Source organism: Lacerta agilis, chromosome 4, assembly GCF_009819535.1.
Source record: "Lacerta agilis isolate rLacAgi1 chromosome 4, rLacAgi1.pri, whole genome shotgun sequence".
Classification (NCBI taxonomy): Eukaryota; Metazoa; Chordata; class Lepidosauria; order Squamata; family Lacertidae; genus Lacerta; species Lacerta agilis.
Window position 1 is genome coordinate 22,097,802 of NC_046315.1, and position 27,330 is coordinate 22,125,131.

Below are 27,330 nucleotides of genomic sequence, written 5' to 3' on the forward strand. Positions count from 1 at the left end.
TTAATTCCGGTTTGGGATTCATCCAGTCCAGCCTTTTGCATGATGAATTCTGCATATAAGTTAATTAAGAAGGAGACAATATACAGCCTTGTCCTACTCCTTTCCCAATTTCCGAAGTTTACTACTTATAAATGCAAGGGGTTAAGGAGATATTTTGAAGGCATTGAAGTACGATCAAAGCTGGTATTTTGAAGCATGGAACTTTATATGCTCATAGGCGGACACTATCATAAGACCGACGCTGTATAAACCACTGCACTTTACAAATCATGTACTTTTGACACTCCAGATGCCTGTATTTAGGACCCACTTTACTTCGGTAATTTTAAGTCGTTTTAAACTGTTTTTAATACCACGTTTTAACTGTTGTAACTTGCCCTGGGACGTTGGGGTGAAGGCTGGGTAACAAAGAGTAATTATAATGACGATTATATATATTGGGCGTGTGTACTCCTTGCAGTGCATATAAAATGAAAGCTTTCAATTACTACATGTTTTCGGTGTATAATGCGCGTCCGAATGCCAAAGGGGGTTGAACGTGTGAACCTGCACCTCCAGACACGCGTCCCCGCCAAGCCCGCGTTTCCCGCGGCAGAACGCCTCACCAACAGCCCCTAGCCTCTCTTTTCAGTTCCCCCAACCGCAACTCTCGCCCCGCCCCCAGCCCCACGCGCCCAGGATCTCCGCGCCTCCATCGCGAAGCGAATGCTTATTGGCCACTTCGAAGAAGCTTCGCCTCTGAAGCCCAACGTTTTGTTTCTTAGACCTCGCGAGAACTTGCGCCGCCGCCGCCGTTCCAAAAGCAAGCCTGACGGCCGTGGGCGCCACCATCTTGCTTCAGCGGAGCCTGAAGAGGCGGGTAGAAGTGACGTCCGGGCTCTTGGAGTGGGGGAGAACTTGCGAGGGGAAGGAAGGTGCGGCTTGTGGGTTGGAACCGGAGCCTTGGCACAGAGGCTGCCGCTTCTCCCCTTTCGCTTCCTTGGGCCACTTCCACGGAGGTCGGTCCGACCAGACAGCAAGATGGCGGTGGAGTCTCGCGTTACTCAGGAGGAGATTAAGAAGGAGCCCGAGAAGCCTATCGATCGTGAGAAGGTGTGGGGAGGAGCTGGGAGAAGAGGCGGGAGGGCGTTTTCACCCGTTACACGTCCGCGTTTGCAGCAGCGTGTATACTTCACAGGGAGGGCTGGTTCACCTGTTGGGAGACTATTCGTGATGGCTTACTCACACGTTCAGTGTTTAGCATTGGTGAACTCAGATATGTCTTTCTCTCTAATGCAACCATACCGTTTACTTGTGTGTGTGTGTCATACTTTATGGCTGAAGAAACGCTCGTTTAGATAGGAATAGGAATAATTTATTATTGGCCAAGTACATTTTCCAACATACTTGGAATTTGTTTCGGCTACATTGCAATGTAAACATACAGACACTGTTCCTCTCACAATACAAAGAAGCAAAGAAACCCCACCCATATTTTACCTCCCCTTAAGCTATACAACTATGAATTTAACAATTTAATGGCACAAGGGAAAAAAACTATTCTTGTGCCTGGCCGATTTTGTATATGAAGTCCTGTAGCGACGTCCAGATGGAAGTAAATCAAGCAGATGATGACCGGGATGTAAAGGATCTGCTACAATTCTCTCTGCTCTCTTCCTAACTCTGGTAGCATAAATTGTCTCTATTGAAGGCAAGCTAACACCAATTACCCTTTCTGCAATTCTTACAGCTCGTTGGAGCCTTTTCTTGTCTCTCTTGGAGGCTGTACCGTACCAAGCTGTTATAGAATTACAGAGAACAGTTTCAATGATGCCTCTGTAGAATTGGATCAACACTTCCTGGGACAATTTAAATTTCCTTAGTTGACGCAGGAAATACAGCCTCTGGTGGACCTTTTTAATAATACTATTGACCAATTTAAGTTATAAGAAATTATAGAGCCCAGGAACTTAAAGGACTCTACTACTACAACCATGTTACCAAAAATGGAAAGTTGTCTTAAGTGGTGTTGGAAAACGTGGGGAGGGGTGTGTGTACACAAGCGGTCTTATTGTTATTTTTTCCAGAAAAGGCTTCCAGTAGCAAAGTTCAGTTTTTCCACTTTGGCTTGCTTATATATCCATGGGATATGTCTAATGGGAAAGGGCTAAGATGCAATAGATTTTTTTTTAAAAAAAAATGTAGATGCAAAACAGTAATAAAAGTACATATGGAATGAGAGTACAGAAGAGATACACATGCAGAAGACAATGTAAATAAGAAATAAAAAGACCTAAAACAGCAGCACCGCCTATTACACTATAAGAGAATTGACATAAAATAATGACTCCTATATTATGCAGATGGATTGATTTGAACATCTTTTGAACAGTTAATTTAATTAGCTAAAGTCTCATCTTTTATTTAGCCAGTTTTGGCTAAACTTTGTAATGTCACCCTACAGTGTTTTCTAGCCCTAGCACAAGTCCGTTACATATGAAGAAAATTCCAAGAACCTCTAATTTTATTTATTTTTTATAAGAATTTATTGGTTTTTCAAGAAAAATAACAAACATATAAAAACAATACAAACTTACTTAAATTTAAACATACTTAATTTAAAAAAGGTTCCACTTAAATGCCTTGAGGTTTCTTACAGTCAAATGGTGTAAAGTTTAAGAAATAAATAATAACAAACGTTACAGAAAGGGTCAACTTTTGTTAATATTAATTTCATAAAATTTATATTCTTCTTCATTGTAAAAAAATCCCTCAAAATGGTTTATTATAGATTAAGCAGATCCCTGCTCCACTTTAATGTACTGTATATAAGGTGTTGGCTTTTTTGTTATCAAAATTAAAAGAAAAATGCAATTAAATGTTAGAAATTATTTTTAAGAGTACTTAACAACCTCAAATTTAATCTTAGGTCTTGAAATATTTTTTTCCTTTGATAATTTTAGCTGCAAGTATGATTAAAGGATAGTTTTTTCCCATTACATTAAGGACTTGGTCATAAGAAAGAATTTAACAGTGTTGTATAAAAAGGTAGGTTGAAAACAAAACAACTCTTGTACTCTATGTGATGTAGGTTAGTTGGGTTTGTTGTCATTCATTGCTTGCTTTGCAGCAAGTGAATGGTCTCTTCTTTGCCTTACAGACCTGCCCCCTCCTTCTGAGGGTCTTCACCACCAACAATGGGCGCCATCACCGAATGGATGAGTTTGCCCGTGGAAACGTACCTTCCAGTGAACTGCAGATCTATACCTGGTGAGTGGCAGCAGCCTGAGCTGCACTTTTCCACTTGTAGCAATTTTGGTGTGGTAACTGAAGTTGGGTTGCCACACACCCCTCCAGTGGACAGAGGCTCTGTTTTTTTCATTGCTAGATGAAAGGCCAAACATCAACTGGTGAAGCTTTGATACTTTTGCCTCAGATATTGAAGGCCCAGAATCTCTGCCACCTCTTCTTTTAGACAGTCTGGAGTAGAGCACTTGTTGAATGCATCCAGCTCCTACTCTTGTTTTCTGCAGTCCTCGTCACTGACAAATACCAGCCAGTTGGGAGAAAAACTTCCCAGTACTGGTCCCCCCCCCCCCCCCCGTGGAACAATGACTAAGGTCTCTTGGTTGTCCTCCCATTTCTTATGGGCCATCTGTTGAATGAGAAGAGGCTTGTACCTACAGCATATTTGTGAATGCAGTGCAGCCTATTCTTTAGCCCAGAGTGCTTGCTGGGTGGGGAGGAATGTCTCATATGGCACTTCTCACCCAGCAAATGCCCTGATCCAAATTGGAATGTGACTGAGATGCAAAATTACAGAGTTACGTTTCTTGCTCCTAATGCTGATTTCTGTATGAGTGTTCTGCAAATCAACAAAGAGCAGTTGAACAACAAGACACTCATTCTGGATTTTAGGTTATGGCATAGCCATAGTCTTAACAGTTCTTTGTCCTATATGAAATAAACTCAGAATAATCTTTTGTGAACCCTCTAAAATGAGACGTAGTTCTTGATGCAGGACTCTTCAGTTCATTGACCTCTTAAAAGTTTTGACTTAATATCACGATGTTAAAATCTAGGGATACTATGTTGTTGTTGTTGTTGTTCAGTCGTTCAGTCGTGTCCGACTCTTCGTGACCCCATGGACCAGAGCACGCCAGGTACGCCTATCCTCCACTGCCTCCCGCAGTTTGGCCAAACTCATGCCAGTCGCTTCGAGAACACTGTCGCTTCGATACTATACGGATACTATACGGATACTATACTGACTTATAATGCTGCTTTTCTTCCAGGATGGATGCAACTCTAAAAGAACTGACAAGTTTAGTGAAAGAAGTCTACCCGGAAGCAAGGAAAAAGGGCACACATTTTAACTTTGCAATAGTCTTCACAGATCTTAAAAGGCCTGGTTACAGGTAATAGTCAACGGAATCAGTAGATGCAAGTTTAGCAAAATCTGAAAAGTTCAAATGAAATTCTTCATAGGAATTATAATACAGTCATACCTTGGGTTGCAGACGCTTCAGGTTGTATGTTTTCGGGTTGCGCACCGCGCTGAACCCAAAAGTACCAGAATGGGTTACTTCTGGGTTTTGCCGCATGCGCAAAACGCTAAATTGCGCTTTGCGCATAAGCACTGAATCGCAACCCGTGCATACAGACGCGGCACTGCAGGTTGCGAACGTGCCTCCCACACGGATCACATTCGCAACCAGAGTGTCCACTGTACACTGGAAATTGCACATTAGCTTCTAAAATCTTAAAACACATACCGTATTTTTCGCTCCATAAGACACACTTTTTTCCTCCTAAAAAGTAAGGGGAAATATCTGTGCGTCTTATGGAGTGAATGGTGGTCCCTGGAGCCAAATTTCCCAGGGGCCAAAAGAGGATCATGCTTTTTATTTTACAAAGAGAAAGGGGGGTGTTGAAAGGACCCCGCTCAGCAGCTGATCAGCAAGAGATCGGGAGAGAGATAAGAGTCCAGGCTCCCTTTCAGCCCTGCCCCCTTGCCCAGGCCTCCATTGTTGAATGTGTTGCAGAGGGAGGTTGTTTGTTTCCCCAGCAACATGTGACTGGCTGATTAGATTAACTGTCTGGAAACTGTAGAAAAGACTCCCTTTCCTTTAGAAGCTGCAGAAATGTGAGTTGAACCCCATAAAAGAGGGCTTTTCCTCTTTGCTTTTCCCCCTTTGGAAAAGGAGCTTTGCTTTTCCTCCTTTGCCCAAAAAAGCTGCAAAACTTTTAGCTGATCCTCAAAAAACAGGGCTTTTCCCTTTGCAAAAAAAGCTGCAAAACTTTTAGCTGATCCTTAAAAAAACAGGGCTTTTAGAGAAGAAAAACCAGAAAAAAAATATTTTTTATCTTGTTTCCTCCTCTAAAAATGAGGTGCGCCCTATGGAGCGAAAAATATGTCACTAGTAAGTGCCCATATATGATGTAATCTCAACACCAAGGCTGCCTAGGCTGTAAATGGGAAGTTTATTATGTAATTAGGTCCCTCCCTTTCTGCAGTCTGAGGAATGCCTTCCTAGGCTGTCAAGGGCATGTAAGTACAGGTAACTCACAACTTAAACACATTTAACTTGTGTGCATTCAACTTTATGTACGTGGGAGAATTTTAAAAAGGGTGTGTGTAAAAACGGTGGACATCCAGGAAAAGAAAACCTTTGGAAATTCAACCCCCCATTGCACGCAGTGTGTTGACTATATGTCTAATTTAAAGCTACCAAACCCACTGCTGCTGATCACAGGAGACAGTACTTAACTAAGTGGAACAAAGATATGGCTCATGTTCTTACTTTGGTCTTAATTTCTTTTTACAGGGTGAAAGAGATTGGCAGTACAATGTCAGGCAGAAAGGGCACAGATGATTCCATGACTCTGCAGTCTCAGAAGTTCCAGATAGGGGATTACCTGGACATAGCAATTACTCCCCCAAATCGAGCACCACCTCCATCAGGTCGCATGAGACCTTATTAATATTTTGCTTTCTTCTAATGACCACACTACATGGTCATACAGATTACAAATGGCTTGTTTTTTTAAATGCAAAGTGAAAATGCTAGAAAACCTGTTAAGCTGTAGAAATACTGAAATTATGTTACTGTATATTTTTAGAAGGGTGCTCTCTGCTAGGTTTTCTTTTTCTGAATAGCTGAAAAGCAGACCGTGCAGTGTTTCTTAAAGTGTGTAATGTTTGGCTGAAACACCACAAGCAGTCTTGAGGTATTTGAAACCATATATATTGTATGACCAACCTTTAATGTGGAAAGATTAAATGAGAGAGGTATTTCATAAGCGCACTGTAAGATTGCTTTTTAAGAAATCGGGTGAGGCGTGTACTTGTTTTTGTCAGTAGAGATGTAGTGTGTAAGTACACAGAGAAGTACATTGGCTCTGTCTGAAAACATTTGCCAAAAGGGTTACTTTTTGAACATCCATAAAGTACCTATTTTCTCATAAATCAGTCCACAATGCAATCTGGGAGAGCTGCATTTTCCCATGTCCAAAGTATTGGGTGTAGATGATGGGATTGCCAATGCGGTGAGCACAGCATCTGTGCTCAATAATTGCATATTCATTGTGCAAAAATATTCACCCTAATACAGCTGTAGTAGGACTTACACTATCAAATGGACAGAAGTGTCAGGGTTTGTTGAAAAGCATCCTGAAATTGGTCATAATACAATCATGGCAGCTTGGCACCTGTAATATTACACCCTATTTTATTCACTGATGAGTAAGTGCGATCAGGAGGGCTATCATTTTTGCTTTTGGTTTTGAATGTATGTGACTACAAAAGGATTTGAACCACTTAAGGTATTCCCAGTTTAAAATGCAATAGTTGCTTCAACTGGAAGTTACATCCTTAAAAATTGGAAGTTCTAAAAAATCTCCCACAGGCAAGGTTATCCACTGTTTCCACAGCTGTATGACTGTCTTGATATAATTAAGTCCTTGTTAAATAATTTTATTTTTTAAAACTTGTAAAAATAAAAGCAGTGACATAGGTTTGTAAAATGTGTTTCATGACAAAGATAGCAGTTACTATCAAAAACAAATGCTGGAAGTTTTACAGTTGCTTGGTTGCCCACTTGCCCTTTTGTCTAGACATTACATCACATGCTGTAGACTGAACATGCAATTCTCTCATGAATTGCTTGCTATAAAATTGAAAACATTCTCAATCATGATAAAACAGGATTGCTTTAGTTGGAATGTTAGTGGGGTTTTTGCCCATAACAAAAATATGGGGTATTATACAGTGGGACTTCTGCAGCCTCTCAAATCTGCTCCAGGGTCCCCTCATCTAACTTTTTTTAAATAAAAAATATTCAAATTTAAAAAACCACAATGGCAACTCCTGCAGTCCTAAAAATATGCAGAAAATTTGTGGGCAGGGGGAGGGTGGATTCAAAGATCAAATTAGTTTAAGAGCAGGGCAGCAGAGTTGGCCACTCTTAATACATTATTTTCCCCTAGCTTCTACCATCCTTACATATCAGCTCACAAGCAGAATTTAAACAAATATTTAATAAATGCAGTCCTAACTTCCATTAGCATGGGAATACAGGTTTTCATAATGTATTATTGGAGGTCTCTGGGGAAATGAAAGAAGAGAATATAGTTTTAGTTAAACTGGTTGCCAAACGTTTAGAAGTAAATATTCTGATATTTTCCTATGGAATTTGCTGGACGATCTTCATTATAAGCAGGCTCTAAAAAGCCAAGTCATAGCCTTCATCCAGATTACTTTCTGCAAATGTAGTAGAAAAACAAACAAAGCAGTTACATTATAATATTGACACCATGTTCAAGTGACTTCCATTGAAACATGCCCATTTGTATTCATTTCATAGGGGTCTTGACTAAAGGACAGCTATCTTGTTTGTTTTGTTTTAAATATGTCTAAAGATTCACTCTTCTAATGAACTGCTAAGTCTGAAAGTGGAAACACATTGCATTCCTTCTTTACCAGTCTTTGAACAACTGTTCACCTTTTCCTCCAATAAATGTGGGTCATGCCCAGGCAACGAGAGCTGATTTGAGTAATGGGATTTTCAGTTAGCCCAATCCCACCTTTCAGTCTATCCTTTCTATTAGACACTGATAAGGCTCTCGGTGGCTATGTTCTACTTCCACTGTCAGCCGCAGTTTGCCTCTGAATGCCAGCAGCAAGGAATCTCAAGTCAGAAGAGTGCTGTTATGCTCAAATCCTGCTTTTGGGCTTCCCCATAGGCATCTGGTTGACCACTGGGGGAACAGGATGCTGGCCTAGACAGGCCGCTGGCCTGATCCAGAGCTATTCTTAATATATACTGAATCTTAAAACTTCAACAAGATATTGGCAGTAGCTCCAGATCCACACAGTGTTTTCAAGAACTATGACTGGTTGCAGGAGAGTTCCCAGAAAACTAGCCTTCATTGATGCCATGTGGTGGGTTGGAATTGTGGCTGGGTGCAATCCCACATACAGCAAGAGGCAGGGATGAGTAGGGGTCCTGTTCTTTGGACACCATGCTACAAATCTACCTACATAATTCCAGGCCTTTGCAAGGGGCAGTGAGTGCATCATATGCCTGCACATAATACAATGCTACTTCCACCGAGTGTCTGGAAAAGACAGTCGGGGGGGGGGGGGTGTATACCTCATGCTCAAATCTCACCTGTTTTCCTTGTTCCCAGTACCAAAACCAGGCTGTTTTTCAAACAGTGTAGCAATTCCTTCACAAGTCCCCTTTTCCAGTGATCTGTATGCTTCTACCTTTGGATTGTATTTTGACAAGATCTGTAAACCCCCCCCCCCAAAAAGATGATGTTAGAAGTTTTATACTTTCCATGCATAAGGAAAACAATTTGCTGGCAAAAATGTCGAAATTGGCATTAGCAGCAGGAAGGTTTAACTTGTTCACCTGAGAAATCTGCCTTGGAATCACAGTTATTTCAGGAGGAGGAGGAGGAGAACTGAACAGGCTACTGTAATCTGATATTTCAGGAGGAGGAGGAGGAGAACTGAACAGGCTACTGTAATCTGGTATTTCAGGAGGAGGCAGTTCTTCCAGTACTGCTGAAGAACGTTCAAGACACTCCAGATACTTGTCTGAATGAGGGACAGGTGGAACAGTGCTGTATCCAAGCACTGTATTATTTGGGACACATGTTTGCTGTAAGGAAAAAACCCAGAGAATTGCGATGTTCAGATAATGAAATACAAGGATCAAATTTTTTATTTAAAAAATCATGCAGTTAAGACATCCTTTGAAGATCTTCATTGTTAAAAGCCTTTCCTATGAGTACAGCATGGGGCAGAAGTCCCATTATGAGACCCATTTCATTTACAAAATAAAAACTCAGTGCTTACTTTAGGTTTTGTTATCAGTGACTGTGTATCTGGAGATGTTTCTGTCATATGATTAGAGGCATCCAATTTATTACTCTCTGGGGATATGGCATCCTTTCTGCTGGGAATCTTCAAGCCAGGTGTGCAGAACTCAGGTGCAGCAGGTGAAGCCATATAATCGTCGTCTGAAAACACAGTATATGATTGGCAATTTTACACTGATAGTCTACAAATTCATTCAGGCGTAAAAGGATGAAAATGCAGAACTGAGGACCACACTTACATGAATGAAGAGTTCTCACTGGACCCAGAGATTTATATCTGAATGCAATAGAAACTTTAATCACTGGTGAATGCAAGCTTTTGGCCTTCCAGGCCAAATTCAATGTGCTGGATATGACCTTAGGCCAGGGCAGCCAAATGGTGCCCACTTTGAGGACAAATTATCCAAAGGGCTGCCTCCTCTTCAATATCAGCTAGGACCACCCTCCTGCTTGTCCCACCATCTGATGTTCAACTGATGGTAGTGTCTCCTGTCGTTGGTTGCCTCTAGGCTTCAGAACCTGTCCCCATCCCAAATGAAGTCAAAGATCTTTTTCATTCCAGCAACCTTTAGGTGTGTTGAATAGGCAATTGTTTTGTTCCTGGCTTTAAATTGGAGTTTCAGCTTTCATTCTGCCTGTTCTGTTTTTATGAAATTTTTGAGCTGCCTTGGAACATTTTTCTAAACAGAATGGCAGTATACAAAGGTTTTTAAGGGTATGGGGGTGCAGAACAGCTTCAGCCTATATTTGGATAGCCCAAAATGTAAGTTATTCAACTGTGTGAAATAATCAATAAAAATAGTTTTTATTCAATTTCTAAATAAGTGAGCATCCCAGTTATTTTCTTTGTACTGATTGGCCAAAACACCGGAAGAACAGATTTACTTATGAGGCTGCAATTCCAAACACAATTTCTAGGGAATAAGCTCTATTAAACAAAATGAGACCGACTTCTGAGTAAACATGCAAAGGCTCACATAAGAAGTCTGCAAACTTTTCTTGAATCTCCACAAAGGAGATTCTCTCATTTTCACTTCTTTTAAAGAAAACTGATTAAGAGAGCCTGGAATATTCCTGAAGCCAGGCCTCCACAGGCTCCCTTTGGATAGCTCTTCACTTTCATTACATTTCTTCTAGATCACAGGCCCCCATGGCACGCAGGTTCCCAGGAGATCTACCAAGTTTCAGCTAGGTAGCAGCCTCACATGCCTTCAGACCCTATACTCTGGAATCTCTTTAGTTATAAGCCTAGGGTATTTGAATAGTTCCTTACAGTGGGGGAAATCACTAGCATAATTTGAATACACAGGGCTTACCACAAAAGTTGTTCTTTTGCTTAGGTGTAGCTAGCTTCTTGTTTGATTCCAATTCCGCTGCAGAGTCACTTGGTTTACTATTAGCTTGCCTAAGGATAAGACAAAAATATTGTCACATCATATAAGCGAGTGCCTAATTCTAGAGAAGAAGGGATACCATGTTTATGACCCCAAAGCCCTATGCACTGAGTGCTGTGGCAAAAACTATGGCTGGAGAACTTCTCTACAAAGAGTTTGTGAAAAGGAAGTTCGTATTGAAACATCTGTGCCTTTCCCTCATCAACTTCCTTCTCTTTTCAGTAATTGTGAATGGGCAGAGGGGAACAAACTTAAGCACAACCAAAAGCACGAGTATAATAAAATAGACATTTTCCAGTTTACCCTGTCTCCATTCCCATCCCATTCCTCCCGTGTTGAATTATAGACTACTAGTGGGTATTATGCCCGTTAAATTAACGGGCGCTAGGACACCGCGTCATGCTCGGCTGCACGATCTCGAGCCGCGGGCGGCGCTGTTGCTGGGGAGGAGGCGATGTCGACGCTCTCAGCCTGGTCTCTTCCACACACGCGCCCAGCCTTGCAGACACGCCCCCTCGCTCTCGTCCCCGCCCCTTCCCACTCCCGCGTCCGGGCATTCCCTGGCTGGCTTGCCGCCTCCTCGCTTACTGACAGCCAGCCAGCCGGCCCCGCCCTTCCTCCCTCCTTCTCCTTGCGCCGACCTTTCCCGAAGTGTCTCTGCGTTCCAAGTCCCAACAGCTGTCCGTGGGGCACATGCGCAGTAGGGCAATCGCACGGACACAGGGACTGGACGCAGAGACACTTGCACTTTATTAGTGTTGATAAGCCTCTTGGATCGGAACTTTACAAAGTACATGCACTCAAATATTTGCGAGACTGCAGTTTATTAAGGAGGCTCAAGATGCCCCTCCCTACTCTCTTTCATGACTTCAACACAGATCTGTCACCCGCACTTGCGGCCATCTTTTTTGATAGCTCAACTTTCTTCCACAGTCCCATCACAGAGGAGTATGTCCAGGTTGGATGGGGAGTTGCTTTTCTTCTCACCAGTGCTAGGATATTACTGATGGCGTCCAGGAGGGAGTGGAGTTTTTTGAGCATTTTTTTTTATGGGAAAACATTACATGAAAGTGTTTTGTATAAAAGCCAGAATTAACCCCCCCCCAAAGTACATGGTTAATTGGTCTTCCAACTGTGGGGTCAGAATCCACTACTTGGGCGCAGCCTGATTCAAGATAGACTGCAATAGCAGTACCAACACTGTATAAACATGTTTTTTAATAAAGGAAAAAGAAATGAGTATCCAAGTGCATACTTGGGTTAAAACGGGAAGGGGGGGGGTGCAGTTCTGAGTCAGAAAACTTTGAAGACCACTGCTCTAAAATGATGGTGCCATTAGAGCTTAGCAGCAAGTCTCACCCCTCGTCCCGTTAAATATTTGTGTGCACGCAACATTTGCAAATCTGCTAGCCGAACACCTCAAGGATGGAAAATGTCATCAGACTGAGAAATGAGAACCCATGTATTTTTGGAGCTCTCAAAGGATGTTACTTACCTACTGTTTTTGGTATTGAGTAGGAAGATAGTTTGATCTACCACTAAACTTGTGGTATCATCATTCAAACCCATTTTATAGCCATAGATATGAAACTGTTCTGCCTTGGGTGATAAACGCTCAGAATAATCCACTCTCGGTTCCTCCTCCTGTGCATATGTGTGTTGATTATGCATGATGCCTGAAGTACCGGTACTTGGGAGAGCATATTTTGAAAGGCCAAAATCTGAAAGCTGTGGAATTTGCAGCAGAGCATGATGTGCAGATGATTGTTCAGGACAATCAAGGACTTTGGGCTCTTCTTCAGCAGATGTACACTCAGGGTTAATTTCAGCTTCATCCTGTTTTGCTTTATTAAAAAGATAATCTGCTTAGTTTAAAAAATAACCAACTTTTTAAAAAGGCTGAATTGCTCATCGCCATTTCCACATTTCTGATCTCCTAATCGCATGAAATCAGGAGTATTAGCACAGTATAGTGAAATACCTGAATTTCCGTTGTTAATACATGGTTATGGTTTAATATTTAGCAGGTGCTCTTGTAGGGTGGATTTGTTTTAAATCAAATCGATTTAAATCACTAGTCAGCAAGACTTGATTTAAATCAATCTTTTTTTCTTTTTCTTTTTACAAAAAGCCTAATTCTTGCTGGTATTATCTTAATATTTACAACCAGATGAAGTTTCATTTTTGGAATAAATTTTCAGAGTAGTTTTTACAGTTATATCAAAAATTACTGATTTGGTTATACTATTAGAAATACATAGACAGATAATTATGAAATTATTGTGAGGTTTAATAAGTTAATTCAGGGGTCCCCAAACTAAGGCCCGGGGGCCAGATGCGGCCCGGTTGCCTTCTAAATCCAGCCCGCGGACGGTCCAGGAATCAGTGTGTTTTTACATGAGTAGCATGTGTCCTTTTATTTAAAATGCATCTCTGGGTTATTTGTGGGGCATAGGAATTCGTTCATATACATTTTTTCAAAATATAGTCCAGCCCCGCCACAAGGTCTGAGGGACAGTGGACTGCCCCCCTGCTGAAAAAGTTTGCTGACCCCTGAGTTAACAGTTTATATTTGGACAACTTTTCTGCTGTACTTTACTAGAAGGAGAAAAATAATCATTTCCTTAATAACAATTTGAATTATTTATTTAACTGAAAACAATAACATTGTAGCATATGTATCCATGTTAACTGATGTGGTTAAACAATTAAAAATAAATAATTCTTATACTGGGTTTTAGCACACATGAAAAACTTAAAACAAATCTTTATTTCCTGATGAATAGCCTTTGGACTATAATATAACTTAAATAGAAAACTATCTTTAGAATGATTTTTCCTCCAAAAGCATTTAATTTTAAAAATCTGATTTAAATTTTTAAAAATCTGGTTTTTAAAAGAAAATCATTGATTTTTATCCACCCTGTTCTCTTGTAGTCAAGCGTTGCAAACTCAATTAAACTCCTAGTTCAAGCTCATAAGAGAAATTATAAGAAAGCCTGGTTACTAATAAATAATAATAATAATAATAATAATAATAATAATAATAATAATATACCAATGAGAGGATTGATATATACTATTTAATCATGGTATAGCAAACTATAGAAGAGGAGTGGAATTTCATGGATAATAGGAAGAAATAGCAGAGAAGAGGAACGTACATCATATACTCCAGAGCTCCTAAGCATAGTTAGGAAACAAGGAACTCTACAGTTCTAATGCAGCTTTTTTTTAAAAAAAGAAAAAAGAAAACTAAACCTGACTAGCTATACCAGAATATGGATGCACACTTGAATGCAAACATCACTGAAAGCAATTCAATGTGGGCAGTATCTGCAATTGGATGGAAGGTTTATTACGCAAATCTTAACACAGCAAGCGATACTTGCGCAGAAGCCTGGGAAGTATATTAAAGAATTACATTGAAGCATATAGCTTCCACAGCTTTAGTACTTAGAGGCATATAGCAGTTACAAAAGTTAAGAGCTTTTAATTAAAAGGATTCCAAGCACATTCTTGTACAATAGAATTTTTTAAAAAGGAGGATGACCGGAGTGAGTGAGAATATGCAACAAAAGTATTAACAATTTCCAAGCTGAAAGCTTCTATTGCCTTCTGTAAAAACACACAATATGTTCTTTAATTTTAAAAATGCACATACAGAGACTAGTGAAATGTGGAATATATTCAGAGTTACCTGCATCCTTGCCAACAATGGGTTTGTAGCCATATTTCTGGAAGAAGTCTCTTGTTTTCCCAAGATCTGTTGAAGTTCGTTTCATCAAAACTTTAGTGGCTTTCAAGAAATAATATGTAGCATCGCTTTCCGAAGAACTCTTACAAAGAGTATTATCAGCATCACTCTTCAATTTAAAAAAAACAACCAGTTTATCTTTAGATAATGCTGAACAGTTTGTATAGGTCAGCAAGCAGTATGACAGGATTATGACCAGTTTATCATTATTGCCAACAGAAAAGCAGCAACAAAGGTTCTTTTTTTTTTAAACAAAGGGAAAAAATTCTTCTTCTACAAAATATGAATGATAGATCATCAAGTCCAACTCCCCGCAATGTAGGAATCTCAACTAAAGCATCCATTACAGATGGCGATCCAACCTCTGCTTTAAAACCTCCAAGGAAGGAGAGATCATAGAATCATAGAGTTGGAAGAGACCACAAGGGCCATCCAGTCCAACCTCCTGCCAAGCAGAAAATACCACCAAAGCATTCCTGACAGATGGCTGTCAAGCCTCTGCTTAAAGACCTCCAAAGAAGGAGACTCCACCACACTCCTTGGCAGCAAATTCCACTGTCGAACAGCTCTCACTGTCAGGAAGTTCTTCCTAATGTTTAGGTGGAATCTTCTTTCTTGTAGTTTGAATCCATTGCCCCGTGTCCGCTTCTCTGGAGCAGCAGAAAACAACCTTTCACCCTCCTCTATATGACATCCTTTTATATATTTGAACATGGCTATCATATCACCCCTTAACCTTCTCTTCTCCAGGCTAAACATACCCAGCTCCCTAAGCCGTTCCTCATAAGGCATTGTTTCCAGGCCTTTGACCATTTTGGTTGCCCTCTTCTGGACACGTTCCAGCTTGTCAGTATCCTTCTCGAACTGTGGTGCCCAGAACTGGACACAGTATTCCAGGTGAGGTCTGACCAGAGCGGAATACAGTGGTACTATTACTTCCCTTGATCTAGATGCTATACTCCTATTGATGCAGCCCAGAATTGCATTGGCTTTTTTAGCTGCTGCATCACACTGTGATCAGTCCTTTCCACTGTCAAACATCTCTTACTGTCAGAAACTTCTTCCTGATCTTTAGCTGGAAATCTCCTTTCTTGTAACTTGAAGCCATTGGTTTGAGTTGTACCACGTAGGACTCAAACCAATGCTGACTAGCTTTCTTTAGAATTTCAGCGAATTAGAACTTGGCATACCCAATACATAACAAGTGAAATTACAGCAAGAGTTTTAAAAGGTGGGGCAGGGGTTGGGGAGAGTAGATCAAAAGTACCTTTAGTGTTCTGACTTCAGAGAACAGCTCGTGTAAGTACCTCATTGGTGAATCTTCTTCAAATTCTTCAAGCCATGTTTTTTAAATGAAAATGGATTTAGAAAGAAAATACAGTTCAGTATCTTTAAGGTATTCTGCAGGACTGCGGTTCCCAAACTATTTTTCCTATGGACCATTTGAAAAAATCACTAATTGTCTTGCTGGACCATTTTTCACCTCATTGTAGCAATGCACTCTGCTAGATGCTGTATGATTTTTAATTACAATTTTATTTCTTATATTTTATTGTATTACAATTTGAATTCCATAAAATACCCTATGTAAAATACAATAAATAATAAAATACCATGTAATTTTTTATTTTAGTTTCATGCGGCTTCCTTACCTGTGTCATCACTCTGAAAAATCTGCTTCAGCTGCTCGGCCTCTTTTTCCACAGTGACCGCTAAGGTTCGCAGTTTGTTGAAGAACATGCCGCTGACATCCATAGTGAAGGAAAACCCTAGACAAAGCAGCAGCTTTTTGTCGCTATTGGCATAATTTGCAGAAAGTATACAGAGCAAATTTTCAACAAATAGGCAGAACACAAGCCATAGAAGAACATTTTTTTTTTAAAAAAAAGTTTTAACCAAATACCCCAATGCTGAGCTGTTGTTTTGCAAGAGACTTTTCTCTCAAATATTTCTTTTGTTTTTATACTTCATGTTAAGCATTTTACAAATCCTTACAAATGTGGATCAAGCCAAGGCCTCTTCACTCCAGCATACTAGGGCCAGACAGATGCTTTGGAAGCTCCCCAATGGAGTCTGAAGATAACTCTCCCCTAAGAACAAGCTTTCCAATTGTCATACAAAATGAACCATTTTACATGCTGCTGTTATTTTAATGTTCCTAAACTCTGTATCTACATTACCACACTTTACACCTTAGGATGCTTAATGGTGTATTTTACTGCTGCATTGCATCCACCTTGGGAGAATATGTACCCTAAAAACAATTTATGATGATGATGATGATGATGAACAACCACTATTTAGGCTTTCCCAAACTTGCCCTCCCCACGTTTTAAAGAAAAACCTAAAAGGGGCAGAACACAAAAAGGAGCCTTACCGTTGCCACGCTTGAGGAGTCCAGGGTACCTGCAACTTCTCTGCCTTCTTACACACGACCGCTCGCTAACACGTATTTATAGCCCCTCTCCCTACCGGCAGGAACAATAAAACGGTGAGGGGGGCGGAAAACAAACGAGCGCAGACTCCTGCCCAATAAAAGCGACCTTTCTGAAGTCCACCCCACTACCCGCAAACGTGAGGGGATTGCTCCTTAAACCTCTCTCTGTCTCCAACACTTACCGGTACCACTTTTCTCTCACGGCACCCACCCACCCACACTCCTCTCCCGCCTCGACGTTTGAATCTGCCAGCTCAGCGATTGGTCAGCTCGGAAGCGAGCCAGCCCCGCCCTTGCTCCCTTTCCACGCCTCCTCAGTAAACCTGGGTGGGTGGGTGGGAGGAGGTCTCCTCACTCTCGCGAGAGCTTGAGCCTGAAGCGCGGACAAACCTTTCGGGCGGCGCCATTTTGTTTTCCTTGCCCGCGGTGGGACGGCGGATCTGCTCTGACCGGTGAGTTGAAGAGGAGCAGCGGGAAAGGGGATGCGGGGACAGACGGGCAGAGCGGAGGGACAGTGAAGCCGGGGGGGGGGGAAGCGGGGGGAAAGGACGAGGCTCCTTTCCCTTTAAGCCGGCGGCAAGAGGAAGCGGGCGGGACACCGAGAAGCTGCCCAAGGTGGTTGGTAGGCACTGAAAGAATTGCAGTGGAAGGAGGCAGAGCTAGTTCTAGCCTTCCCATCCCGGGATGCCCGGGGTGGTGGGAACACTTCAGACGTGTCAGATCTGCTGTTTTTTTCTTCTTCTTGTTACTAGAGCTCCCAAGATTTACCAGCCGAAGCCCAGGCGCAAAAGGCAAACGTGTAGCATTAAAGCAGAGTGACTGTTTTCCGCTACTGGAACTGAACTCGGTTCACAGTCCTTTCACACGCTCCAGGTTGGTCTCCAGGGAAGTGTCGCCGCAGGGGGTGGGGATCCTCTGGCCCTCAAGGAGGTTCAGGTTTGTCCGTGGGATCATTCCCCTTCCCCATGATGCACACCTTGCCCATCAGCTGATATCACTGGTGGCATCAGGCGATGGGCAAGGGGAAAGGGTCAACACAGAAAGCAGGATTTCATTCCCCATGAGCAGGTGGGGTGGGGGGAGCTAAAGCAGCTCACATGCTTCTTCCAGTATGTAGAGTGTGCGAGGTGTTTCAAACAACGCTTTTGAGAAGCGATGTAGGGCAGTCTCGACACTTGCCTTACAGCAAGAAATGGGAGTGTGGGGGTTGCCTTGCTTCTCAAAAGTGTTGTTTGAATCAACCACCTCTACATTTCCAGGACTAGGAATTTCAGCAGCGTGAGAGGTTTGCAGCGCTGTGCATTTCAGTTTACTTTCTACAACGTGCAGATGGTAGAGCCTTCCTGGGAGATACAGTATAGGGACAGGGCTTTATCGGTGGTGGTCCTACACTTCAGAACTACATTCCCAGGGTACAATCCCTCACTGCTGGTGGCCTTTAAAATAAATATTTCTTTTGGGTTTTTTATGATTTGCTGAATTGTGCTGTACATGAAAAAAACTATTTAGATGCTGCTGCGTTTTTGTTATTTCATGCATTTAGAGTAACGTAAGCCGCTTTGTGCCCTGAAAATGGGGTTAATAATAGTTTAATTCACGAGCGCAATCAGTAATAGAAAGTGTGGTGATCTTTGGTACAGGGAGAGGCAGATTTCAACTGAGTGACTATTTTCATCTGTGAATACTTTTGGGGGGATTATATTATACGCCTGTGTCTCTTCACATGAATCTGAGATCTCCTGGAGATTTCATGATTTTTTTCCTCACAAAATTTCCAGGAACTTGGATGGCCTGCAAGAGTCTACTGGAGCCCAGGAAGCAAGGCGGAGAGCTTAAAATTAAGCTCTGTCTTGCTTCACAGTCAAGATTGCTCATATGAGGGTGGTTCAAGTATAGGAGTTTTTGCATATGAGGTGCTACCCCTAGAATGTAATCCCTGCTCAGTGTACTACTGTGGGTTTGGCATAGCACAGTAGGTGGGGTTGGCATATCAGTGTGAAGGCTTCATTTGAGCTCTTCTCTGATACTTATATTTTTGATGTGGGACATTCAAATATGAGTCCCCAGCTGAAGACGGGGGCTGCATACACACCATTCACTTAAAGCGTACACACCCCTCACAGAATCTTCTGTCCAAATAATTTTATTGGTTTTCATGTAAATACAAGAACATATAACTACAGTAACTTGTCCAGTGGTACATTCTCATTAAGTTTTATATGCAATACACAGCACAAGCAATATGTTCATGCATTATCAATTCAAGTCTCCGCTCCACAGAGATTCTTGTGTTCTTGGTGGAATAAAAGTACAGTACAGTAGAACCCCGGGTTACGCGCACCCTGGGTTGCGGACGTTCGAATTAAGAACGGCCGCATCCCGGAAGCGTTTCCGGAGTGCGCGCAACCCCCGGATGTGCAGAAGCGCTCAAATCGTGCTACTTCCATTTTTTCCCGTGCATTTGGGATACGCCTGCCCGCATTACGCACGGCGACCCAGAACGGATCGCGTGCCCCGGGGTTCCACTGTATCTTCTGTCCACCCCTCACAGAATCTTGAGGACCGTAGTTTACCTCCATAGAGCTACAAGTGTCAAGATTTTATTTTTATTTTTTTGCAGGCAAGGGATAAGCTTTAAATTTGTATGGCATGTACCTAGCCTCAAATGGTACAGCCCAGGCATAGATTCCCCTTACTGGCTTATCAGTACATTAGTAAGTGTTGCCTCACTTGGATTTTCCATTAACTGAAGAGAATCAAGGGAAGGAAAGAGTGCCTTTGTGGGAATCAAAAGCTGCACCAGTCTGTCCTCTACGTACAAATTATCAAAAATCGGGAGAAAGACCCCTGCAGCCTCTGACACACGGATGATTGCCAAAAACCCTGTATGAGATAGGTGTACACATTGATGTCTTGAGCTAGAAGTGAGCTTCTTTAATTCATCATAGCCATGGGTTCTAGCTGCTAACTGTAAATAATATTTACCTCTTGTATTTGATTGAACAATATTCAAGTAATCAATGTTTACCTCCTTTGCTGTTAAAGGTATGTTTCTGACCATTGCACGGCTTCGAAACCGCATTCATGGGAGTCAGTGGATTGGTAAACACAGACGGCCGAGGTTCGTTACAGAGATCATGAAGAAGGGTATCATTAAGAGGCTGGAAAGGGAAGCTGAAAATGAATATTGGCTGAGCCGGCCATATATGACAAAAGACCAGGAGTATCGCCACAATGTAGAACGCAGACATTTATGTTGGGAAAAAACAATGGCAGCAAATAGAGCTAAGTTTCCAGAGCACAAGTATGCTACAGAACATCTGGGTCACCTTAATGTGACCAAGAAATGGACAGAAGCTTGAAAAACGTAAGTTGGCGTTCAGCTGGACTGCTTGCAATTGCTGACAGTGGCAACCACCAGTTATGTAAGGCGGCTTGTAAATAAATGTATTACTCTTCAGCTCTCAGTCTCAGTGCTCATTCCAAGTTACAGGTGTTCTTTTTCTTCCAAACTTTGGTAATGCTATGCTGCCTAGAAAGGACCGCCCTCTCCCCTCAACTTGTGCCTGCAAAAGTTTCTCATAACCTAATGTTCAATCCAGAGTAATGTCCAGTTATTTGTTGCTTTGCTAAGTGTTATTTTCCCAGTGTTAAATCCAGGCATCTCAGTTTCATTCCTTTCCCTTCCCATCCTAGAAATCCAAGAGGTTCTCCAATTATTATTAAAAGTAAGAGTCAGCCTTAATCTTCGTCTGGCCTCACAACTTTACCTCCAGATCTTAAAAGACAATTCAGTCCTTATTCTTTATTCATGAATAAATGATTTTCTTCATTGTATTTATATAAGACAATGTCCACAACTGATCACAAATTAAGTAGACATTAATTTACACTCCCACAAAAGTACCTATATGTTCCAGTTCCTATTGCCATAGTCTCCTGTCCTTGTCATTTAATTTTTTTTTCAATTTCCTGTATTTCCATTATTTTCAAAATATTGCAGGAGGCACAATCACTTTTTCTTCTGAGATGATTCAAAGTTATACACAGAGTCCTCCTTCCATGAATTCCATTGCCTTCCAGCATTACATTAGTTGCACTCCTTCCAGCATCAGCAGTAAACCATCCTCTAGGGCTGGCAAATTATCCTTGATAATTTTTCCCAGGAGCTGTGTCTCTTCAGTAATCTGTGTAAAACCTTCCTCCTGGTGTAGCAAACCATCTCCAGTATTTTTCCCCAGGAGCTGTAATTCCACACCCGCCTCCACTTTACTCAATGATTTGCCCATTATCATTTTCTGCATCTCCCATTTTCAATTGCTTTCTCTGTTGATCAAATAATTTTTGAAAACCTGCCAGTTAATAGATTATTTCTTAACATACTTGCAATCTTGGGTGCTACTAGAATACAGTCCTGACTACATTCTTAGCATTCCATTCTTCCCACTGCGAGCACAGCAGCAACCATTAATTCTCATTACTGTCAATGCAATCACTTGTGAAACAGAGGATCAAAGATATAACAGCACAAGAACATACACTTCTCAGATATATATTCTCTTCTCTGTTATAAGCAGGTGTGTGTTAGAAACAGCTGTATACTTTCCTCGAAACAAACTAGATACTTCCTGAAAAAAACAATTTTGCCTTCAGTCTTTCAATGACTTCTCTTCTTAAGCCAGCTTTAGGGTCGTATTTCAAATTGACATTTTTACTGACAAAGGAATAGTTTCTTTAATGATTTATAGTAGTTTCAGATACAACTAAAGAAAGGAGGTATGGTTAGTCTTTTCCTGGGAGATTGATCTCCAGAGATCTTTAGCAGTGCCTGGGCAATGCTGTCATTTCTCCCACTCCTGGTCACTCACCCGTCCAATAGGATTTCTCGATCCCACGTCAGCAAGCAATCCATTAAGAACATCCAGGAGTTAATCCAAATTTGTCTCTGTTCAGCAGACAAAAACGATACATAATCTCTGCCGTTAGTTGTCACCTACCGTATTTTTCACACCATAAGACACACTTTTTCCCTCCTAAAAAGTAAGGGAAAATCTCTGTGCGTCTTATGGTGTGAAGGCTCCCTGTAAAGCAAGCCGCCCGCCACCCCTTCCCTGTTCCGTGAAGCATTTCCTCCGCCTCCGCTGTGTTCAGCCAGCTTTTCATGAACGGGGTTGGCGGGGGGGGGGGGGGAGATCAGCCCTGTAACGATGCTACCGGGCTCTCCTGCCTCCCCTGGTCCCTCCACCACCGCTGCACACCTTGTTTTTAGAGGAGGAAAAGGAGGGAAAAAATATTTTTCTGGTTTTCCCCCTCCAGCGCCCCCCCCCAGCCTTTTAGAGGGGGAAAACCAGAAAAATATTTTTTCCCTCCTTTTCCTCCTCTAAAAACAAGGTGTGCCCTATGGTTGAAAAAATACTGTAATTACATCTTTGGGGAGCTCCCAAGAGAGGTGACTAACCTGCGACAGCTCCTTCCCGGGAAGTGTATCTTGAAAGTGTTTCTTGATTTTAGCTTTGTCATGTTGTGTATCCTCAGTGGTAGCATGCTTTCTGGCAGCAACCTGTCAGGGACAGGTAGGCAACACTGATCCATGCTTTGGGCTGGGACACTTCCATTTCAAGTATAGTGTCAATGGGACCTGCAAAATGTATCCTGTCCTAATTTGTTAGCCCTTACTAGCTAACGTTTACAGGCAAAATGGAACCAAGTGTGGGGACCCAAAATGGAGGTGAACTCTGGCAACATCTGCCCACTGTTGTCTTTATTTAATTGGACTGATGCATAAGAGCCCCAACTAACTTTTGAAGCCCCTCTTCCCAATGTTCCCACTCATTTATACCCACACATAAAAGAGAATTGAAATTGTATCTTCATCACTTGCACCAATTAGAAATGCAGTTCACAAGTTAGCTCATTTTTTCAACGTATTTATTTAGTTTCTTTTGCATTCAGTGTGTCATAATCCATTTTAATGTATCATCACTTTGGCAAAGGGGTTTAAAGATTATGCTTTTTCCCCTTAAAAGGAGCTATGCTTAAGATATTAATGGAAGTCTGCACTTTGATATATAAAATACTCAACATGATTTAAAATTATTGGTGAAAAATACACATGAAAATATTACAAGGTGCAGATAAAAACATGAAAATTTCAGGCAAAATGATCTGTATTATTTTGTATTTAATTTATTTATAAAAGTCTGTTTAAAAAGTCACTTTAAAGTATTAATGGCAATGCTTTCTTTGTGCATAGGAATATTCCTATCTGCAACATAAAAAACAGATGCATTATTCACATTATATATCTAAATAACCTCATACCAATTTAAATTTGAGTATTTGCAAGCTTACTTAGTTACAGTGGATATACCTTTATTTAAGTAAAATCCTTGCATACACCGGTCATAAATACAGGGCAATGTATTTGACATACCCACTGGCAAATGCACAGGTTGTGGCAGCCCTAGACATAAACTAAGGATGTCACTCTTATGGCCTTGTAATTTACACACGAGGGCAGAAGAAATGAAGACACAGTGGAGAGATGTTCTCTGTTTTACATTATGGTCTGCAATTCTAAACCATGTATTTATATGTCATCTCTTCAGAAACCCATAGGACTTCCTGGTAAATGCATTTAGAAATGAAAGAAAAATCTGCATTCCTTAAACCACTTTATACAAAATTTTCCTGGTAGAATCCCAGAATTCTGGGACTACTTAGCACTGCAACATAATGTAACTTGTACATCTGATGGTTTTTTACAATTTTTGGGTACGAAGAAAAAGGTTCTGATGCTGTCCTAACTTGACCCAAGTTGTAAGTTAGTCATATCCCTGTTGGATGATCTTCTACAACTCAACTTCAGTTATTCTGTAAATGTGGACAGATACTTTCTACCATTTGCAAGATTCAAGTTAAGATCTGGGGAATACATATTGGATATTAAGACTGAGTTAAAGCACAAGTTTCCAACACAGATCCAAGAGATATATTGCTAAGTAACTAGGAGCTAACGTCACATTGTGTATTAGGGTTGGCATCTTATTACAAATGATGATGTTTGGAACTTGATTGACTCTAGTAGTAGATACCAATTGTTAAGGCATTATTCTACCAGAAAAGAGAGTGGTTGGTAAATGAAAGAAGTGCTGCTTTTTAAAGAAAACCAACAACAACTTCACCCCAAATCTGTAACATAAAATTGAACTCATAAAAGTGGCCAGCAAGCAACGCCACATTGTGCTAGAGTCAGAACTCAGTGACTAGGAAGGGGAGCTTCTTGAAACAGGAATGTGTCTGCTAGGGAATGCAAACTGTATTTACTAGCATTAAAAATTACATTGATCCTTAAATGTGACCTGCTGGTGCTAGGTCATTTACTAGCAAAATGCTTTCATAAGGCATTGGAATTAAAATTAAACCACTTTACAAACTATATTCTTTGGTATAATTTCTGAATACTGGTCAAGATAGCTTACACATTAAATAACGGATACCATGAAGAACTCTTTTGGAACCTTTTCAAAGTGGTTTAAGGACTGCAAATCAATAAAGTATTAAATATTGACAATTTTTACCCCAATAGTGAAAAAAGGGAATGCATTAACAGCAGCGTGTGGACTTCTAACATTCACGTTAAGTGCAAATGGGCCTTTATTCCTATGTACACTCTACAAAGAGAACCCTGTTACCTATTTTATGTACTCTACATATATGACATACTAAATGTGCTGCTACAGTTGACCTAACTGGTAAACACAACCCATAATTTTTATGGCCTGGCTCCCAAGATATACTTGATTCCATTCTATCCTTTCCTGAAGCTGTTGAGAGTCAAAGTGCAGGTATTGTATGATAAACGCGACAAGCAAGGCAGAGCATCACACCCTGCCCACTTGCTTCAACACTGAAGGGGCTGTCCATTTGCTACAGTGCCTAGCTAGTGCAAGAAGTTGTGGGACCATTCTGTGGGCTGGCTGGGACATAAGTCAAAAAAGCAAACCTGCCTCCGTTCATCCACTCCTGACCTGGAGAAGCTATACGCAAGGTGCTGTTGTGCCACATAAAGCTTATTTCCCCCAAGTGCTCTGAAGCACTGATGGCAACTGCTATTTCAGGGCAGGAGTTGGGGTGAAATCCCACTACCTTGAGTATGGAAAGTGAGGTTAGCAGTTGCACTGAAAGCCCTGAGCTTGATTTATGCATTTTGCACAGGAAGGGAGTAGGATCCAGCAATTGAGTTTGGGTTGGTCACAAAGACAGCACAAACCATTTTAGCTTTTCCTTCATTTTGTAAACTAAGCTAAGAGACAGATCCAAGAAGATCCTAAACTATTTTACAAACTACGAAATTTATTTTCAATATAATTCCCCCCACCCAACTATCACCATGTTTCCTAAGTTTTGCAAAGTGGATCCCGGTTTTTCCAATTGTATCATACATGGGATAATTTATATAAAAGGGGTTTGGGAAGAATTTAATATTTTTATGGAGCTAAGAAACTGAGCAGCTTGGACACCATTTATGATAGGGAATTAAAAGGTACACATCAAGGTAGAATGATGGGGCAGTCTAACACCATACAGCGAGTCAAGACGGAACTTCATGGCTACAATGGTCTTAAAGTACTGGAAGCCAGAATTCTGCTTACAGAGCTGGGCGGCTGGAGATGAGGATTCTTCTGAGTACTTCGCTGCCCCTTGTGAACTGATAATAAAGATTAAGCCCCCACAGTAGTTTGTAGAATTATTTGCTCAGAAAAAGATTTGTGTCTTAAAAGGATAGGCCTTGGATTCAAGGTCAGTGAGACCGGGAGGGAGAGTTGGATCCTAGATGCCAAAACAGGGGTAACTAGAGAACAAAACTCCTTTTTCCCTTGGGTGCATTCTTCCACACCTTACTCAAGGAATTTTGCTAGTTAAAAATCCCTGTGAAATCCAGTCCCATAAAGTACAGTACATATTTGTTTCTTTTCTCTTAAAAAAGAAATGGGTGATCTCTGAAGCTGGGCTGAAAGAAGATGGATAAATCAATTGGGATCTTTATGCTGGGATTATCAGTCAAAAATATTTGAAAGTAATATTCAGGTAAACATCCCTGGGGGTGGGGAAGGAAGGAGAGGAATTTACTTTACTGAATTATATTGTTGATATGGCTTAATAAGACAAATTCTAGAAATTAAACTATTGGCACTTTAAAGAAACAGAAAGTCAAGGAAACTTTATTCTCCCTAACCAATGTACCATGTTGCCAGTGGGCCCTTATTTCTGAAAAAAAAACCAAACCCAAAAAATAATGCAATGGAAAACCTTGCTTGTCTGATGTTGTATTGCAACAAAGCAAGCCTGTAGGAAGAGAACTTCAATATCAGAGAGGACTAAAAGGCCAGAGTCTTGGGTTGGCTGTTTAGCAACACCTACCAATACCACTGGTTATCTGATAATGGTAGTGGAGAAAGCAAAAAATGCATCATGCTGCAAGTCCACCAGATAGTGCTTTGAGACACATAATCGTACTGTGCAGTTTCAATGGCCGTACTCTTATTGTTTCACACTTTCCTCCCCTTCCCCATCTTTCTTCCATAGACTTGCTATGAAAGAAACTCCCGTATGACACCGGCATGGCATTTCTCACATTAACTTTGCAGAATTAGTTTCCTCCACTGTAGTGCAGCCAAAATGCATAGTTTCTGCACTTCTAAGAGTCTTGCATACTCTCGTATCCTTCCAGGGTATTTCAGGATTTGGCCCTTGTAGTGGCTTATGTCCATGTTGCAAAAATGCACATCAAGAATCTTAAGGCATCAAACTTTCTGCTCTGCAACAGTGCTCATAAGCATCCACTGGATACCGTCAAGGATTTCGTTTTTTCATATCCGGCTAACATGCTGGCACTGTTCCATTGATATATCAGTGTCTTCCATACAAAATTAAGTAATATCCAAGCACAAATGTAGTGTAGAAACCTATACGGAAAACAAATTACATTAGTGTAATGCTGCATAAAGACAGAGATAGAAAAAAGACATGGCTACCTATTCTGTATTTCGATCTATGTCGCTTCCTTGCATGACTTACTGCTCATGAAGGGCTTCCCACAAAATGACTGAAGCCCACCTGGGGTTTCTGTGCTGACACCTGCGTTCCGCTCATACAACTTCTATCAGCTTGGTCCTGGGATGCTGGCAACTGCACTGTAAACACATTTCTATCCAAACAGGAATTGGCTTCTGCTCTGTGAAATCTGCCTGCTGCTTTAAATCTGCTTTGGAAATAGATTTGGGGTATCTCAAATTAGCCTATAGAAAATTCATCCCCTAATCGCAGACACAAGGGAACTGATTGTGGCTACTCCACCCTGAAGAAACACT

The 27,330-nt window shown here is 41.2% G+C and overlaps 4 protein-coding genes across 4 annotated transcripts in view; 2 read left to right on the forward strand and 2 right to left on the reverse strand.

Moving 5' to 3' along the window:
• The first annotated feature begins 690 nt into the window (after positions 1 to 690).
• On the forward strand, positions 691 to 6,613 carry SAP18 (Sin3A associated protein 18). The gene is made up of 4 exons (XM_033146309.1): positions 691 to 1,092; positions 3,140 to 3,249; positions 4,275 to 4,397; positions 5,808 to 6,613. The coding sequence occupies exons 1-4, from the start codon at positions 706 to 708 to the stop codon at positions 5,962 to 5,964; spliced, it is 777 nt and encodes a 258-aa protein (XP_033002200.1). The 5' UTR covers positions 691 to 705; the 3' UTR covers positions 5,965 to 6,613.
• Positions 6,614 to 7,311: 698 nt separating this feature from the next.
• Positions 7,312 to 17,057, reverse strand: SKA3 (spindle and kinetochore associated complex subunit 3). The gene is made up of 10 exons (XM_033146310.1): positions 16,898 to 17,057; positions 16,173 to 16,289; positions 15,788 to 15,852; positions 14,464 to 14,629; positions 12,259 to 12,607; positions 10,686 to 10,774; positions 9,347 to 9,510; positions 8,898 to 9,149; positions 8,652 to 8,773; positions 7,312 to 7,741 (listed from the first exon to the last, which is right to left on the reverse strand). Exons 2-10 carry the CDS (start codon positions 16,273 to 16,275, stop codon positions 7,735 to 7,737), a joined length of 1,317 nt encoding a protein of 438 aa, XP_033002201.1. The 5' UTR covers positions 16,276 to 16,289; positions 16,898 to 17,057; the 3' UTR covers positions 7,312 to 7,734.
• A 265-nt stretch (positions 17,058 to 17,322) lies between these two features.
• Positions 17,323 to 20,417, forward strand: MRPL57 (mitochondrial ribosomal protein L57). The gene is made up of 3 exons (XM_033146313.1): positions 17,323 to 17,409; positions 17,710 to 17,830; positions 20,003 to 20,417. Exon 3 carries the CDS (start codon positions 20,005 to 20,007, stop codon positions 20,317 to 20,319), a length of 315 nt encoding a protein of 104 aa, XP_033002204.1. The 5' UTR covers positions 17,323 to 17,409; positions 17,710 to 17,830; positions 20,003 to 20,004; the 3' UTR covers positions 20,320 to 20,417.
• Positions 20,418 to 22,868: 2,451 nt separating this feature from the next.
• ZDHHC20 (zinc finger DHHC-type palmitoyltransferase 20) overlaps positions 22,869 to 27,330 on the reverse strand; it is a 40,155-nt gene continuing 35,693 nt past the window's right edge. Inside the window, exon 13 of the mRNA XM_033146314.1 lies at positions 22,869 to 26,925. The gene's annotated coding sequence lies outside the window, so the exon portion shown is untranslated. The remainder of the gene's footprint in view (positions 26,926 to 27,330) is intronic.

Excerpts from the sequence above, each read along its gene's own strand:
- SKA3 (XM_033146310.1), bottom strand. The coding sequence starts at position 16,275 with ATGGATGTCAGCGGCATGTTCTTCAACAAACTGCGAACCTTAGCGGTC. Across the intron at positions 12,608-14,463 it reads CATTGTTGGCAAGGATGCAG|CAAAACAGGATGAAGCTGAA; the intron begins GTAACTCTGAAT and ends TTTTTAATAAAG. Across the intron at positions 10,775-12,258 it reads CTCAATACCAAAAACAGTAG|GCAAGCTAATAGTAAACCAA; the intron begins GTAAGTAACATC and ends TCTTATCCTTAG.
- MRPL57 (XM_033146313.1), top strand. The coding sequence starts at position 20,005 with ATGTTTCTGACCATTGCACGGCTTCGAAACCGCATTCATGGGAGTCAG.
- SAP18 (XM_033146309.1), top strand. The coding sequence starts at position 706 with ATGCTTATTGGCCACTTCGAAGAAGCTTCGCCTCTGAAGCCCAACGTT. Across the intron at positions 1,093-3,139 it reads AGCCTATCGATCGTGAGAAG|ACCTGCCCCCTCCTTCTGAG; the intron begins GTGTGGGGAGGA and ends TTTGCCTTACAG. Across the intron at positions 4,398-5,807 it reads CTTAAAAGGCCTGGTTACAG|GGTGAAAGAGATTGGCAGTA; the intron begins GTAATAGTCAAC and ends TTCTTTTTACAG.